This window comes from Leuciscus leuciscus, assembly GCF_965113295.1.
Source record: "Leuciscus leuciscus genome assembly, chromosome: 6".
Taxonomy (NCBI): domain Eukaryota; kingdom Metazoa; phylum Chordata; class Actinopteri; order Cypriniformes; family Leuciscidae; genus Leuciscus; species Leuciscus leuciscus.
The window spans coordinates 9,510,502-9,527,203 of NC_138730.1; the positions used below are offsets into that span (position 1 = coordinate 9,510,502).

Here is a 16,702-nt window from a genome sequence, read left to right on the forward strand (position 1 = left end):
ACATATTATAAATACCGGTACTTTGAAATACATCTCAAAAACTGGTAGATTTTGTTCTTGTTTGTTTAATAAGTATAAACAATTGAAGAAAATTGTCTAGTGTTGCTTCTCAAGTAAGTTTATCTTGTTTTATGGTTTTTGGTCAAATGTCTTACTCTTTGGTTTGTGCATTGACATAGATGCAGGGAATACACGGGCACTAAGCACAGCCCTTCAGTATAGGATGCGAAATGGCTCTATATCTATATAAGACGGGCTGCAGCGTTGATTTTGCGTGAAAAGATTGTTTTATCAATAAAATTAAACACTAATTTCACATATATTGTCTTTCAATAATTCAAGCACTTTTCAAGTACCTTTCATAAATATGGCTGTTTTCAAGGGTTTCAAAAAGTCAAATTCAAGTGTTTCAAGCACTTTAAAGGTGCAGTGTGTGATTTTTTTTTTTTTTAGTTCAGACAGAAGCCATTTTTCAACAGAAGTTACGGTGGTCGACAGGAAGTGATGTCGTTATCTGAGACAGCAGAGAGTAGCCAGTTAAGCAATGAGTTTTGTTTTCACAAAGATTAAGTAGGAAATTATATTTACTTTACTATTCAGTAAAACGATGTTATTGCAAATTTTATTGTTACTTGTTCATCATTGTATCAGTGTTTTATTCGCTGACTTTAGCTAGCTTCTTTGCACATAGTGACGAAATGCGTTTTTGTCTGTTTAGGGCTCCTGTTGAAACATGTCGGCACATTTCAATGTAAGGGGACCCGGGGTGTGTGTAGATAGAAATGGCTCATTATAAAACGGATAGTTCCAGTCCTTGATTCTGATTGGTTGAGCCGCGTTCGAAGCCGTTGTAAATGACTCAACAAACACACACCTGTGACCGCATTACATTAGTGTAAATGACTCAGCAAACACACACCTGTGACCGCATTACATTAGTGTAAATGACTCAGCAAACACACACCTGTGACCGCATTGCATTAAAGTTACTGCGCAACTGCCGTTTGTGATGCTTTGTTGCTGCATGTGTTGCTTGGCAACCTCTTCGGAACTACATTGCTTGGTGCAGGAATAAATGTGTTATAACGTTATATCTTTTTTTAGTTTATGAATAAAAATAAATATTAAAATGAATAGTTTTATGGAGTAACCGTTTTATAAAAGCAATAAGCCCCTTGAAGCCGTGTTTTACAGTGGATTTAGAACAGCTAAGGGGCGTCCACTGTAAATCCACTGTAAAACACGGCTTCAAGGGGCTTATTGGTTTATTCTAAGGTAATAAAAACATAATGGTTCATTATGTAAGGTCTTTATACACCACTGAAAACAGTTATGTATATGATATTGCATTTCTGTCAACAGATCCTCTTAAATATTACACAATGCACCTTTAAGGACCGTGTACGAACCCTGTAACAATTATATTAATATTTTTATTATAACATGTAATATTAAAATATAGTATTGTTATTATGATTATTAAACACTTTTAAATTTGAAGTACAACAGTGTATTATTTCAATAGTAAGATGTTTCTTTATTAATATAAGAAAATACAGATATCTTTAATAATTGGGGGTCAGGTTTTTCTTCTTTTTTTCAAATTTACATGCCTGAATCCTATTGCTTTATATGTCTTTTGTTACAATTTTAATAAATTATTTTATTAAACTTTTGTGAATTCAATTAACTAGAAATAGTTTTTGATGATTAAAACCATCATCAAAAACACATTCCAGAAAAATTCAAACGGAAAACACAGATTTTGGGAAACAAATAAAAGAGATAACTGTGCCACATCTGATGAGTGTCTCTGTCATGTGATTGTGTTGTCGTGAACAGAGGACCAGACCGTCACCGAGGTTCACCTGGAGCTTGTGCGGCAGAACGTCGGTGGAAACTGGAAGCAAGTGGCTCGTAAACTGGGTCTGACCGACATCGACGTGGACACCATCGAGCACGACTATGACCGTGACGGCCTGGCGGAGAAGGTGCACCAGATGCTGGAGCGCTGGAAGATGAAGGAGGGTCTGCTGGGCATCACCGTGGGTAAACTGTGCCGTGCGCTGGAAGGCTGCATCAAATCCAGCGTCCTCCTACAGCTGCTGGAGTCCTGAAACACCACCGTATGCTAGTGTCATGATCACGGTCTTCTCTGGAGGGTGACGGGGTGAAACCGGCTGTCTGTACAACTCTCTCTACCTTCATCTAAAGGTGAACCTTCACAAGGCTGGCAGACGAACATCCATCACTGTTACACAGTGTATTTTTTACTGGATTGGACGCGTGTTGAACGCTTCAGCATAATGATTACAATTCTTTATAATACTGTAAACACATCCTAGCATGTCTTGAGTTGGGATGGGCATGAGTAATCGACAATCGATAATTGATCATTAAGAATTTCGTTGATCACTTTAATTTGTTATTGATTAAACTAATGCAGGTTGCGTTGCATATGGTGCTTTTCCACTACACAGTACCAGCTCGCCTCGCCTCGACTCGCCTTTGTTTGGTTTTCCGCTGTGTAAAAGTTGTACCTGTACCTGCTTCCAGGTACTTTTTTTTCGTATCACCTCCGGCGAGGTTCTGAGCGAGCTGAGGCGATACTAAAATGTGATGTGAAAACACGGCAGACTGCTGATTGGTCAGAGAGAATCGTCACTATTCACTGCGTCATCATTGCACGCGCCAGACGGAGTATCCTGAATAAAAAATAAAAACATCCAAAAACAGCATACACTCGATTTCCTCCATTGTCCTGTGTGTGTGGGTAGTGGGTGTGTGTCGCGTAGAAGAAGTCACGGCAGTTTCCTGCGGCGTCGCTATGACGACCAGGTACTATTGCGGAGGTACTATCAGCAATGGAAAACGGAGCGAAAAGCGAGGCGAGTCGAATCGAGTTGAGCTGGTACTGGTAATGGAAAAGCGCCATTAGTGTTAGTCTTGAAGCAATGAAATGAATTTCACTGTGTGGCAGCAATTAAACATTTTACCACCTGAGGGCAGTATTTGACTCCATACTCCATTACCTGCAAGTTTCCGTTTTGATTTCAAAAGAAGAATCATGAAGAGGTCACGGCGAAGTGTGGCGTGGGACCATTTTGATTTAAAAAAAGACTTAGTTCACTGCAAACACTGCGATGCCTTGTATAAGTACAACACGGCCACGACTCAAATGATGTACCACTTAAACAAAGTGCACCCGACCCTGGTTAATATCGGTGGCGGTGCGTCCTGCTCTCAGTCTCACCCTAGCATCAAGTTGGCGTTAGCACGGAGGACGAGGTTCCCCGGGCTGGCCAAGTTAGCGTGGAGGTACCTGTGCATCCTGGCAATGTCAGGGTTGCGGTCGCGCCTGATGACCGTCAGTCATGTCAACATGCTTAGCTTTCTCAACAAAAATCAGTAGACTGGTGCAGAAGTTGTACGAGTTACTAGTTATTTTTTATGAGGCTTTGTTAAGTAGCCTAATTAATTGTTACGTAGGCTAATCTCTCTCACCCTCTTTCTCGACTCCGTGCCTTGGATAGATTTGAGTTACATTTTGACAAAACCTGTCAGATCTAAGTATTATTATGTTTTTGGTTAAGTTATTGTTTAACATGAATCTTTTTTTATAAATTTTTTTTATTTTGGAACAAACGAGGGTCTCTGTTTGAGAACGCCGGCTCGCAGCCGCAGCGCGTATATCTTCGCGTTTAGCCTAACCGAACGTCCAGTTTAACTGCCACACGTTGATCTTCTTGTAATAAAGATCTCATTGAGGAAAAACGCGCTGTATTTTTGTATTTACATTGCATTTTTAATTTATAAAAAAAAATATAGACCTATATAAAATATAAATATGAATGAATTTTAATATAAAAATATGTCGATCGTTAATTCTTAATTTAATCGAATGCCCATCTCTAGTCTTGAGTTCATTATTGACCATTTTTGACCACTGCCATTTTCCATTTCCGTTGAATCAACCTTTTTTTTGTGTTGTATGTATGATTTTCTGTTTAGTGATTTGTTTTAAATGAAATGCTGGTATACAGACAGGTGACAAATGACATGAAAAGCCAACACACAGGTGGTGTAGTGTAGTGTTGGGCTTGCACGTGTCGCCAGAAGACCTTTAGCTGAAACGCCTTCCTTCAAAACGATATTCCCTCACTTGGTATGTACATACTAAATATGTTGTACATACTAAATAAAAATACATTTTGCTGCCGCTAGGGTGCGTCTAGATTTCTAGGCTAGTTTTGATGGGGAGCATGTCTGTGTTCGGATGGAGATCTGGGGCCTGGTGTGTAATCGTTGTGTACGCTCAAAATGGGTATTGAAACATATGGGGATTTATAAAAAATAAACTTAGCACAAGTATGTGCGCACTGTCCGCACACTAGATTAATCAAATGCACTCGTTAACTGATACGAGCGTAGGCCTACTGATAAATGATTTTCAACTCTCTTTTCCTTTTGATATACATTTATGTTAAATATGCCACTCTCAAATTACAATAAATCATTATCCAGGGCCCAGTTGTTCAAAAATTTGAATCTGGAATTATCAAGATTTAGAAATCCCATGTTTTGCTATCCAGGATAGGTTTGGATCAGCCTGATCCAGATACACACTTCTTCACGCTACTAGTGTATAAAGAACAACAGGTAGAGGAGCCGGTGTGGGTCAACCCTCTGGTGCTCTTCACGTGGCACTCTAATTACCGAATTTATCTTTTATTTCAATTAAATTAATGTACTATGTTTTAGTTTGATAATGTTTTTTATTTAATATTTTGTATTTTTAGGGGATTTTATGGCACTAAGTTAAATTTACGCTGTATTTATAATCCATTTATTAACTTTTTGAGCATAGACCTGAAAAATGTAACTTAAACTGTTGTAAATCTTGAATGCTTTAGAGCGCAGACTTAAGTTTGATCTCTTTTCAAAGACGACACTTGGCAGATTATTGCTGAAGTGAAAAAAACTTCAAAACTAAGTTTATTGTAATGAAAAATGCACAAAAATACTATTTTCAATCTTTATATGAAATATAATATGCTTGGGTCAGGATAATTTGTATTTTTTTTTACTAAAACGTTTTGAACACAAACTGATGATTTGATCCAGATCAAAACCAAGACTGGATTTCTTTTTTTAAAACTAATCTGATGTAATAATCATTTTATTTTTTATTTTGAACATCTAATTTTTAAGATTTGATCCAATCCGATCATCTGAAATCCGATCAGATGAAATCCGATCAGATTACTGTTGAACAACTGGCCCCTGGTGACTGGAAGACAAATCTTCCATCTGGATAGAAATGCTTCATCATGGGATAAAGCTGATCAGTGTTGTATTGGTTTGCCGTGACCCAAACCATGCCAGCTAAATGCATTACAGCCACCGGATTCTCTTCAGATTTGTCACCCATCTGTATATCTAAATGTTTTTGAAATGATATCAATCCAAACTGTTTTATTAAAAAGATTTTTCTTTTCCTATGATGAAATCATTTTCTGTCTGTTATCTTTCTAGTTCTACATATGAAAAGTGCCCTTCTTCCATTCATCAGTATAGCTAGAGTTCACAATATAGGGAATATATACAGAGTACAAGACTAAGTGCCCTAATTCAGTGATATATATTTAGATTAGGCTCTCAATATTAATTAAATATTAACTACAACTTTCCCCTTAATAAACTCCTAATTACTGCTTATCAATAGGTAGTAGTTGTTTAGGCATTGGTTAGGATTATCACTGAACTGAAGAATAGTGTTACCATATATATATATATATATATATATATATATATATATATATATTATATTATATTATATATTATATATTTCTCTAATGCACGTTGGCCACAGTTGGATCAGGGTGTCCTATCATTGTCCAGGTGGAAGATCCAACCACGTCCCATTATATGATTTCTAGCAGAGGCTGTCAAGTTTAGATTTTTATATCTGCTAGTATTTCCATGATGCCATGAATCTGAACAAGAAAACACACCCACAACATTAAAGATCCAGCAGTATATTTAATCATACACACGACATGTGGTACTCTTTATCCCTGTGTGCACCAAACCCATCTCAGACAACAATCCTTTACTTTTTGTTAATTATTAAATAAAAAATAAACACAAACAAATAAATATAAATAAACTATCATTTACATGTAAAATGCCTGGCGAGGCAGTGCACGATGCAGAATGAGTTTGTGACGCCATCAGCCGTCTCTATGCCAGTGTATCTGGAAGCTCATGAGCTGGCGCTGATGAACACGCAGTGTAAAGCTGAGAGTCTAATCTAAATCTGTGAAGACACAAAACCAAGCCTGTGAAACAGCTGATCTCTGCTGGACTCTCTTCAATGCATGTGATGAGCTTTAGTTAATCTTGTGTTCAGGTTCATTGTTTTGTGGTCTTTTGCATAAATTAACAACTTTCTTTTATTTACGGTGCTTTTCACCCATTTAGATAAAAGTAAAAACAGCATAAATTGACATTTCTTGTTGTTAAAGTCCCCCTGTGGTGAAAATCAAGCTTTTAATGTTGTTTATATGTCTATGTGGTGTTTTTAAAATGCTTTAAGAAAACTGTGTGTAAATTCATAAGTCGACACCATTGTTGAGTATTTTCTCCTTAAAACTGCAGTGAACAAAACGCCCTGTCCACACGAACACGGATATTTTCAAAACCGCCGGTTTTTCTATGCGGTTTGGCCGTTCGTCCACACGCAAACGCAGTATCCGGTCACTGAAACCGCACTTTTTTGAAAACTCCTGCCAGGGTGAAGATTTTCAGAGACTCCGTCAGTGTTGTCATGTGGACAATGAAACCGGAGATTTTGGCATGTGGCGTCAGAACCGGAACCGGTAAAACCGGCCAACATGGCTTTACGGTTAGGGTTATATCGCCACCTGTTGGTTTGGAATGCTCAACGCTTCATAGTGTGTTTTTGCGTTTTCATGTGGACGCGAAAATGTTTCAAAATGAAGGAGGAAAAATTCAGTTTATAAAAATACCCGTGTACTTGTGGACTAGGCCAAAGTCGCTGCAATCGCTGGTGTTACTGACGTCACAAACTACCTTGTAACCAATCAGATCAACGTGTGATCGTCAGCGAGTGGATCTCTGAGCTGAGTGAGTGGAGGCGGGGCTCATTTGCATATTCATAGAACTGCGTATACTAACAAAATTACTGACTACAGGAGGACTTTAAAATGCTTCTTCTTAACTGTTTAATTCTGAATGTGGGGGAATGGGAAATATTATATATTTTTGCATTCCCATTTTCTCCAATAGAGAAAACCCAATATTTTGTTTTCACTTTCCAAAAGAGGAAGATGGAAAAAAGGTCCATACAGATTGAACTGGTGAATGTGGCGTAAAACAACTCACCTGATGTTCTGTTCACATCTGGACAAGTTTATCAATATTTGTATCAAAGGTGAAAAGTTATAAAAGTGAAACATGTTCAAATGAATATATCCTTTCTTAAAAAAATAAAATAAAATAAATGTATCTTTGATGTGCTAATGGTAATTTTGTTGTTCATTATGCAATGAAATATGTTATACAAGTTTGTGATGTGATAATTTATTCCAGGTTCAATACAAATTAAAAAAAAAAAAAAAAAAAAAATTAAGGCATTTACAATGGAAGTGAATCGAGCCAGTGGGGGATTAAAAAACAAGAAATGTGACACTTATTATTATATAAAAGTAATTATTTTATTAAATTGTGTTAAACTGTTTAAGCTGTAAAGCTATTAAATAATCATTTAGATATTCAGTTTACTGTAGGCTGTTGTTACACTGTCATGGTGAATATAACTTTACACTGAAAAGGTAGTAGGTAGTGACACACACATGTCTGTTCAAGACTAGGAAATTAATGGTTGTGCTAAACAACATTGTGTGTGAGTGAGTGTGTGCGAGTGTATGTGTGAGTAAGTGTGTGCGAGTGTGTGTGTGTGTGTGTGTGTGTGAGAGAGAGAGAGAGAGAGAGAGAGAGAGAAAGAGAGTGGCTAAGTGTCCGAGAGAGAGAAAGAGAGTGGCTAAGTGTCCGTGTGAAAGAGTATGAGTGGAAAATACAGGCTCTGCCAACAAAAAAGGCAAGTGGACCAGACGGCATCCTTAACGAAATGCTTAAAAATATAAACCCCAAATTCAAATCGGCCATAATGAAACTGTTCAACTTGGTCTGAGTGTTGGTCATTTCCCTGACACCTGGAAAAGAGAACTTATAACGCCCATATTCAAGAGTGGAGACAAATCAGACCCGGAACAATTACAGAGGCATCAGTGTGAGCAGTAATCTGGGGAAGATGTTCTGCAGCATCATCAACACAAGACTCGTTCACTTCCTTACAGAGCACAATGTCCTGAGCAAAAGTCAGATTGGATTCTTACCAAATTTTAGAACATCAGATCATATCTTCACCCTTCATACCCTGATTGATAAATACATCAACCAAAACAAAACAAAAATATTCGCTTGCTTTGTAGATTTCCAGAAGGCCTCTGATTCGATTTGGCATGAAGGCCTTCTTTCTGAACTTCTAGAGTCAGGTATCGGGGGCAAAACATACAACATTATAAAAACAATGTACTCAAACAATCAATGCACTATTAAAATTGGCGATAAACAAACAGAGATCTTCACTCAAGGGCGGGGTGTGAGACAGGGCTGCCCACTATCACTGACTCTCTTCAATATTTACATTAAAGGGATACTTCAGGATTTAGCATTAAGCTTTGTATTAGTAGAAAACCTGTAGTATTTTCAAATTACTGTGCTTTCCACCCTCATATCCCCCTGAGACGAGAGATTTATGTATTTTTTGTCTGGAAAAAATCCTCCGATGACGCAAAAAACGTAATTTTGCGTCATCGGAGGATTTTTTGGCCAGAGGCTAAAGACTACAGCCAGTAGGAGGGGCTGTCCCGCATGTTCTCAACCCGCCCATAGAGGGTGGGATCTCACTCACAGAATGTACACAGTGTCAGCCGTCTTTCTTTGGAAGCTAAGCTATTGGGTTCTTATTCTGTGGAGAAAGCCGAGTAGTAGGAGAAAGCTGAGTAGTAGGGGTTACCATCCTCTTATTCCCGGACATGTCCGGCCGTCGAGATCGTCCAAAATGTCCGGGGGTTTTGGCTTTTGCTTTCTGCAGTCGCTTTGTTTACATGCACACCTTTTGTTTCAATCTAACTGAATTCATTCCGATTGGTGAATCTGAATGTAGTGTTTACATGAACGCTAAACAAGTGATCGGTTGATATGCGTTTTAACATTGCTAAGAAAATTCCCGCTCCTCCGTGAGAGATATGAGATCGGCGCGTCTCAGTAATCTCGCCACCGGCCTCGCGCCGTTCTCCCGCGCCCCTCAGCCTCGTCCTGCTCGCCACAGTAAACATAATGAATGAATGGCGACTGTAGAACGCAAAAGCCGAATCCCGGACATTTTGGGCGATCTCGAAATCCCGGGCAAACTCATCACGGAGACTCACTAGTAACCTAGCCTTGTTGTTTTCAACTGCGCTCTCTTACTGGTAAGCGTGGCTTGGGAGTGGCCTCCTAGGGCAGCGAAGCAAGTGCATTCTGGGAGTTGTTGTCTTTCATCCACATAAGCCAAAAATAAATTTTCTGGCTTTTCTCAGTCTAGGAAGCTCCAAATTCAAAAATAATTTCACATTTCTTCTACATAAATGAATGACCTATTTTAAATACACATTCATCTTTCCAGAGGTGATGTATCCCTTTAATGAATTGGCATAACTCCTAGAAGAATCAGCGGCTCCTGGCCTTACACTACATGACTCCACTATAAGGTTCCTGCTGTGTGCAGATGATCTGGTCCTGCTGTCTCCAACAGCAGAACCTGGACACCCTGCATCAGTTCTGTCAGACCTGGGCCCATTAACCCAACTAAAACAAAAGTACTAACGTTTCAGAAAAGACCCAGATGTCAGGGAAAGAGACACAATTTCACCCTTTGTATGACCAAAATTGATCATATCACAAGCTACTCACACCTCGCTTGCATTATATAGCAGTGAAGTTTGGGGTCCTCTCCTAAATCACTAATAATGTTGAATATTAAGTGTCTCCAACTAAACAAGCCAGAGGAGACAGTGGCAAGGAACCCAAACTCCATCAGTGAGTTTAAGGCACCATGGAAGTGGCTTGGCTTTTAGCGTTGTTCATCGTATCTTGTGCTCTACGACTGTTCTAGATCTCAAACCAGAACTGGACCAATCAGCTGTGACCAAAGTGACACATGACTGATGCAATAAAGCCACTCCCCCAGTTTCTCTTAATCCAAATTAAAGAAGTAACATTACAGATTTTTAAGGATTTTTTTATTGTAAAAATTACATTATACCCATAATCCATTACACTTGAGCAATTCTAGTTAAAAGCATTTACTTTAAATGAATGCAAATGTATACAGATAATATGTAATATAAATAAGATTTGAAATCAGTAGATAAAGCTTTAAAAATCTCTTTATACCTATTATCAACTATAAACTAACTTCACTTGCACTTATGTATCAAGATGTTTTCTTCTTGATGTGCAAATGCATTTATATACTTCATTTTCTTCAATCTCGGCAGAACAGAGAATTGAATCACACCGACTCTCTAGCGAGAATTGAATCACAGTTTCTCTCTGTTTCAAGGCACGTGATTGGCTGTTCGCTAGTGATGTCACACTTTCATGTGCACGCGCTCCATGACCTCAGGATCAAAGCCTGAGTTTACAGAGGAATACCATCATGGAGCCCCAGTGTGGTTTAATCCCAGGCATTGATATATATCATTCAGAATATTTCATCCAGTTCCTTCTGCTTGAAAAACAGGATACATTATAAATGATTAACTTTACAGTTATTGAACCGAACTGAATCAACACTGAACTGATTTCAACTGAATACCAACTTTTTACAGTAGAATTTAATTCTGTTTGCATCATTATCCATGTCTCCATTCAAAGTTGCGAATTTAACTTGTGCGCAAAATTGGAAATTCCCTTAAATTATTTGCATAATAAAGCCGTTTCCAACCCATGTGTTTGAAAGAACAAAATGGTCATTTGCTGGGGAATCGGCACAAAATATCAGCAATAAAAATGGACGTTTCTGCAATCAGGGAAGAATCTTTGACTCTATTTCCCTCCGTCATAAATGCCTGTGGCTTCTCAGAGCGCGCAGATGAAACGCAATAAATGCTGTCGTGTTCTCTTGCGTTCAGATGCTGGTGTTCGGGAACACAATCGTGTGAGACACTTCTGGAGGGAAATAAACCAAATCATTCTGACTTTGGCTCAGACATTTCAAAATGACCAAACCAACATTTGAGATGCTGAGTGATGCGATTGGTCCGCTGGATAGTCCAGTTATCCAATCACAGCCTCTGTTGAGGCAAAGACATGTGAGTTTTGGATCATCATAGTTTATGCGCATGTCTCCTTATCGATAAAACAAAAACAAAAAAACATCCTCAATTGAGTGTATTATGTTTTTATGCACATTTTTTTATTTATGCACATCTTGGTATTTCCATCCATCGTAATTTGTAAGCGATATCCCAAAATGCGTTAAAAAAATAAGTGGATGTAAAATGGCTATTGAATCATAATTTTCCTGTTATCTCTGTAAAGCTGTTTTGAAACAATCTGTATTGTATAAAGCACTATATAAATAAAAGTGACTTGACTTCTGTCCTAATTTGTTAAAGTCCCCCTGTAGTCAATAATTGTATCCCTTAAACTCATCTTTGATCACCAAAATTACATATTTAAACGTTTTTCCTTGAAAAAAATTCTTCATGCCTTAAAATAGCTTAAATGTAACTCTACACCCTTGCCTCATTTGGTATTCGTGGTTCTATGAATATGCAAATGAGCCCCGCCTCCACTCACTCACTCAGCTCAGAGATCCACTGGTTGGCGATCACACGTTGATCTGATTGGTTACAAGGTAGTTTGTGACGTCAGAAACACCAGCGATTTAAAACCGTGTTTTTGAGACTGTCTTTGGTTCACTGCAGTTTTAAGGAGAAAATACTCAGCAATGCTGTCGACTTATGAATTTACACATGGTTTGTCTTAAAGCATATTAAAAACACCACATAGACATATAAACAACATTAAAAGCTGGATTTTCAAGACAGAGGGGCTTGAACTGCCACTGATCATGAAGTTGTTTCATCCATCAATGTTTCTGTTGACTAGTATTAACATTTATCAAATTTAGATTTAATTAATCAGGCTACTCATGCTAATTCCTTCACAAGTTTAATCAGAAATAATCAAGAACATGTAATCAGAAATATAAAACGATGTCACCTCATTGGCTTGACTAATGGCATATCTGGAGTTTTACAGTCCGCCATTCTTGTAAGTCTTTCTGAATTTTACTATTTACAGTTGGTCCTCGTCTGCAGGGTGATCAGCGTGACTTTGGACAGTGTCTCTTGACGTGGGTCAGTAGATTGCTGGACTGTGTGAACTTCCTCCCACAGAGCGGACAGTGGTACGGCCTCTCCCCGGTGTGCACTCGCTCGTGTCTCTTCAGGGCTCCCGAGTGACTGAAGCTCCTGCCGCAGTGGGAACACTTGTAGGGCTTCTCTCCGGTGTGAACCCGCTGGTGCATCTTCAGCGCATTGGCCGTGACGAAGGCGCTGCCGCACTCGGAGCACACGTGATCTCTCACACCCGTGTGTATGTTCTCGTGATCTTTGAAAGTGCAGAGGCGTGAGAAACTCTTGCCGCAGATGGAGCACAGGAACGGCTTCTCGTTCGAGTGAATCGACAGGTGCGTTTTTAAGTGCGACGCCAGGATGAATTTCTTCCCGCACTGATCGCAGGTGAACGGCCGTTCGCCAGAGTGATAACGCAGGTGACCTTTGACATCCGTGGCCCGTTTGAAAGTCTTCCCGCACTGAAGGCACGTGAACGGCCTGGCTTCGGTTCCCTTAGTTCTGTCTTGGTCAACGTCCTGTGACGGACTGAATGATTTTTCTCCATCTATGAAGTGCGTAGGTTTCTGATACTGATGGTCCGATTCATGGTTACACGCCACTTCATTGGGTTCTTGACTTTCCTCTGTTACTTCTGCCGAGTCTAAAATGAACACGTGATATTGTCAAAATTCAATTCAAGAGGGATACGTTTGAAGAGAAAGTAAACTCCAGTTGGTAAAAACTGTCCGTAAGGCACAGATGTTAGGTAAGCATTTCAATCTACTTACGGTAATAATAACACATTTATCAGCGCTAACTTAAAGCAATTTTCATTATACGTGCATTTTGATTTCGTGGCAACACTTTACAACAAGATATCATTAGTTAACTTTAGTTAAAGTCCCACAGTAGTCAATCATTTTATCCCTTAAAACTCACCTTTGATCACCAAAATGACAAATTTAAAAAAAAATTCCTTGAATTTTTTTTTTGTCATGCCTTAAAATATCTTGAATGTAACTCGACACCCTTGCCGCATTTAGTATACGCGGTTCTATGAATATGCAAATAAGCCCCGCCTCCACTCACTCACTCAGCTCAGAGATCCACTGGTTGACGATCACACGTTGATCTGATTGGTTACAAGGTAGTTTGTGACGTCAGAAACACCAGCGATTTCAAAGCGTGTTTTTGAGACTGTCTTTGGTTCACTGCAGTTTTAAGGAGAAAATACTCAGCAATGGTGTCGACTTATGAATTTACACATGGTTTGTCTTATAGCATATTAAAAACACCACATAGACATATACAAATCATTAAAAGCTGGATTTTCACCACAGGGAGACTTTAACTACATTAGTTAACATGAACTAAAAATGAAAAATATTTTAAAAGCATTTATAAATCTCAGTTAATGTTATTCTCAACATTTAGTCGTATCTGTTGTAACATTAGTTAATGAACCTGAACTGACATAAACTAACAATGTATTTTTAATAATTAATGTTAAAAAGATTAACAAGTACTGTAAAGAATGTATTACTCATTGTTCATTAACTAAACTTAACTAATGGAACCTTATTGTAAATTCTTACCGATTTCTTTTTTTCCTGTCACAACATCTGCATTCCTCTACAAATGAATCAAGATTGGACACAAACCTTTTTGTTCCTCATCGTCATCTTTGTTTTCTATTTGCGATGGCTCTGGATCGCTCATGTCTTCCTTTAATAAACAAAAACTTTACAGTATTATGCTATGAAGATCTCCGTTGTTACACCGAGTTTTTCCTGGTTGACTGGATACACTTCTTCATTTGGATGGTAGAACTATTCAGCATTTACTGGTGAATTGCACTATAGGTGCCAGATCTAAGGAAAACACACAAAAAGAAGTTATTGAATTTAATAGGCAAGCATACCGTTATTTACACTACCTGGTTTTATTTCGATAGAGTCAAGTCAAGTCAAGTCAAGTTTATTTGTATAGCGCTTTTCACAATACAGATTGTATCAAAGCAGCTTCACAGTATTAAATTAAAATAATACAACAAAGTTTGTTTCAAGAGGAATTTATTGATTGATAAAATTAAATTAAATATCCCCAAAATATCCCCAACTGAGCAAGCCAAAGGCAACAGTGGCAAGGAACCGAAAAACTTCATCAAGTGACCTAATGGTGTCCTAAAACTCCATCAGGTGACCTAATGGAGAAAAAAAACCTTGGGAGAACCCAGGCTCAGTCGGGGGCCAGTTCTCCTCTGGCATTTATGAGCTAGAGGCCGGATTGTAGTTTGAACTGTAGGATTATATGAATGCCTGGCTGAAGAGATGCGACTTTAATCTAGTTTTAAACTGGGAGAGCGAGTCTGAGCAACGAACAGAGTAACAATACCTTTTACCTTCACAGTTAATAACATACTTTACTAAATGAAACGAGACACAGATACAACAAAATATTTATACAAAACAAAAATATTAAGTAAAAATATGGGTAACACTTTATTTCAATGTGTTCTTGTCACACGTTACATATTTACAATACAAATTACTATAAATTAGTATAGTAAGTACATGTAGTTAGTTAATATTACTTAAATGTATAATTACACTGTAACAATGACACCTTAAAATAAAGTGCAACCAAAGTATGTGTAAGTAAATGTAAGAACAGAAACATGTTGTTCATAAAACAGAATCGGTATAAAGACATTTCTCATGCAACATTAAATTCATAATCTCATCTCATCACAATGTAATTTTGACATTTTGTGTGAGCAGTCTTCTTTGTTTAGCCTAAATTGTTAACAACTTACTTTTTAACTCATACATGTGTCTTCTTCAGGGACTTGCTCTTTTTATTGGTTTGTTTGAGAATTACTGTGCACTTTGTCTGATACTGTCAGTTTATTAATATCAAATGTAAGTCTGAGACCCTTGGTATTCAGCAGATACGGTCATACGGTTACTGAATTACCTCTTTATTTACTCCTGACATTTCCAGCAGCAAAATCATGCGTTTATTCAAGATAAAGCGCTTCTGGTTATACCGAAAGTATACAGTAACAGCTCGCGCGCACGTCAGCTACTTACGACAGTTGTTACTGGGGCGTCAGTTTTTACGTGACAACTTAGTCCAATGCAATTGAAAAAAAAAAAAATAATAATAATTGTGTATTACATAAAAACAAACAAAGTATCCGCAAGGAAACCCTCTTTTATGGCCTTTCACTAGATTACTGTTGTTTTGGCGTAAACTCCTCCCAGTGTCCGCGTTTGTAGTGACTGAATCATGTGATCAATCGTCCAGCTCACGTGACGCATCTCTCGCGTTATTTCGGGTTTCTTCTTCTCACTGCACAGGCTTGTTTATTTCTCCGCATGTCATTCATTCATCTTGTATTTTAAAGCATGTGTCAATCTTCGTTAATGATGTTTGTGTACTGATATAGTAGGCGCGGTCACCTAACGCGGGGATAGTGAACTGGATCCACTGAACGCTAAGTGGATTTACACAAGCTGAGAAAGTCAAAGTGTTAGGTTGTGCCCCGCTCTCCTGCGTGTTTCATGTGTAATGTCACATTCATGATCATCTGCTTGATTGAAAATAATTTTAGTAGACTAGCTATTTAAGGTGCACACAATAATTTACTATAAACACATTATAAAAATGCAAATGTATATTGTTCCGATATAGTTTAAATATTACCTTCTTGTAAATCGTTTATCTTATAAACCTTTAACCTCCTGAGACCCAGAAAATTTTTTTTTTTTGAATTTAGGTTTTTTTCATGTCATCACATTGTTTACACATTGTTTAGCACAAGAAACAAATGGTAAAAAAAAACATTTTTGACAAATTATATTTTATTCATACGTTATGCTATGTCCTCTGTAGTGGACACCAGGACTAAATTGTTTAAAAAAATAAAATGACATTAAATGATATGTATAGACAAAAACAATGGGATTTTTTTTTTCAATCACCAATAAATTTGGGGGTTTCAGGATTTTTTTAACCAAAATTTGTATAAAGATGATTCTCTACTATGTTATGAACGATATAACGGAATGAATTGATACACCATTTTACTTTATGCAATATGTGGATAAAATGGCCATAAATTAATATTCCCATTCAATGCAATGTATCTATACGCTGTATCTAATTTGCACATTAATGTGTTCTTGGAGCAACATTTAATGAAAAAAGAAGTGTAATAATTG

The 16,702-nt window shown here is 37.8% G+C and overlaps 2 protein-coding genes across 4 annotated transcripts in view; one reads left to right on the top strand and one right to left on the bottom strand.

Moving 5' to 3' along the window:
- ripk1l (receptor (TNFRSF)-interacting serine-threonine kinase 1, like) overlaps nucleotides 1-5,501 on the top strand; it is a 23,921-nt gene extending 18,420 nt beyond the window's left edge. Inside the window, exon 10 of one of the 2 annotated variants that reach the window (XM_082174002.1) lies at nucleotides 1,843-2,061. In XM_082174002.1, the coding sequence (XP_082030128.1) occupies nucleotides 1,843-1,921 (79 nt within the window). In that variant the 3' untranslated portion in view covers nucleotides 1,922-2,061. Of the gene's footprint in view, nucleotides 1-1,842 lie in introns of both variants that reach the window. The other variant, XM_082174001.1, reaches the window with a different exon arrangement.
- Nucleotides 5,157-15,766, bottom strand: LOC309501826 (uncharacterized protein). Of its 2 annotated transcripts, none has more exons than XM_082174117.1 (3): nucleotides 15,453-15,766; nucleotides 14,138-14,347; nucleotides 5,157-13,137 (listed from the first exon to the last, which is right to left on the bottom strand). In XM_082174117.1, exons 2-3 carry the CDS (start codon nucleotides 14,193-14,195, stop codon nucleotides 12,464-12,466), a joined length of 732 nt encoding a protein of 243 aa, XP_082030243.1. In that variant the 5' UTR covers nucleotides 14,196-14,347; nucleotides 15,453-15,766; the 3' UTR covers nucleotides 5,157-12,463. The 2 variants fall into 2 exon arrangements, with proteins under 2 accessions (XP_082030243.1, XP_082030242.1); XM_082174116.1 differs by having other exon boundaries at nucleotides 15,292-15,766.
- Nucleotides 15,767-16,702: the final 936 nt, after the last annotated feature.

What these genes read in the sequence shown, in the direction of transcription:
- LOC309501826 (XM_082174117.1), bottom strand. Translation starts at nt 14,195, where the DNA reads ATGAGCGATCCAGAGCCATCGCAAATAGAAAACAAAGATGACGATGAG. An exon ending in TGACGATGAGGAACAAAAAG is followed by an intron (nt 13,138 to 14,137) that starts GTTTGTGTCCAA and finishes TGTTCATTTTAG; the next exon opens with ACTCGGCAGAAGTAACAGAG.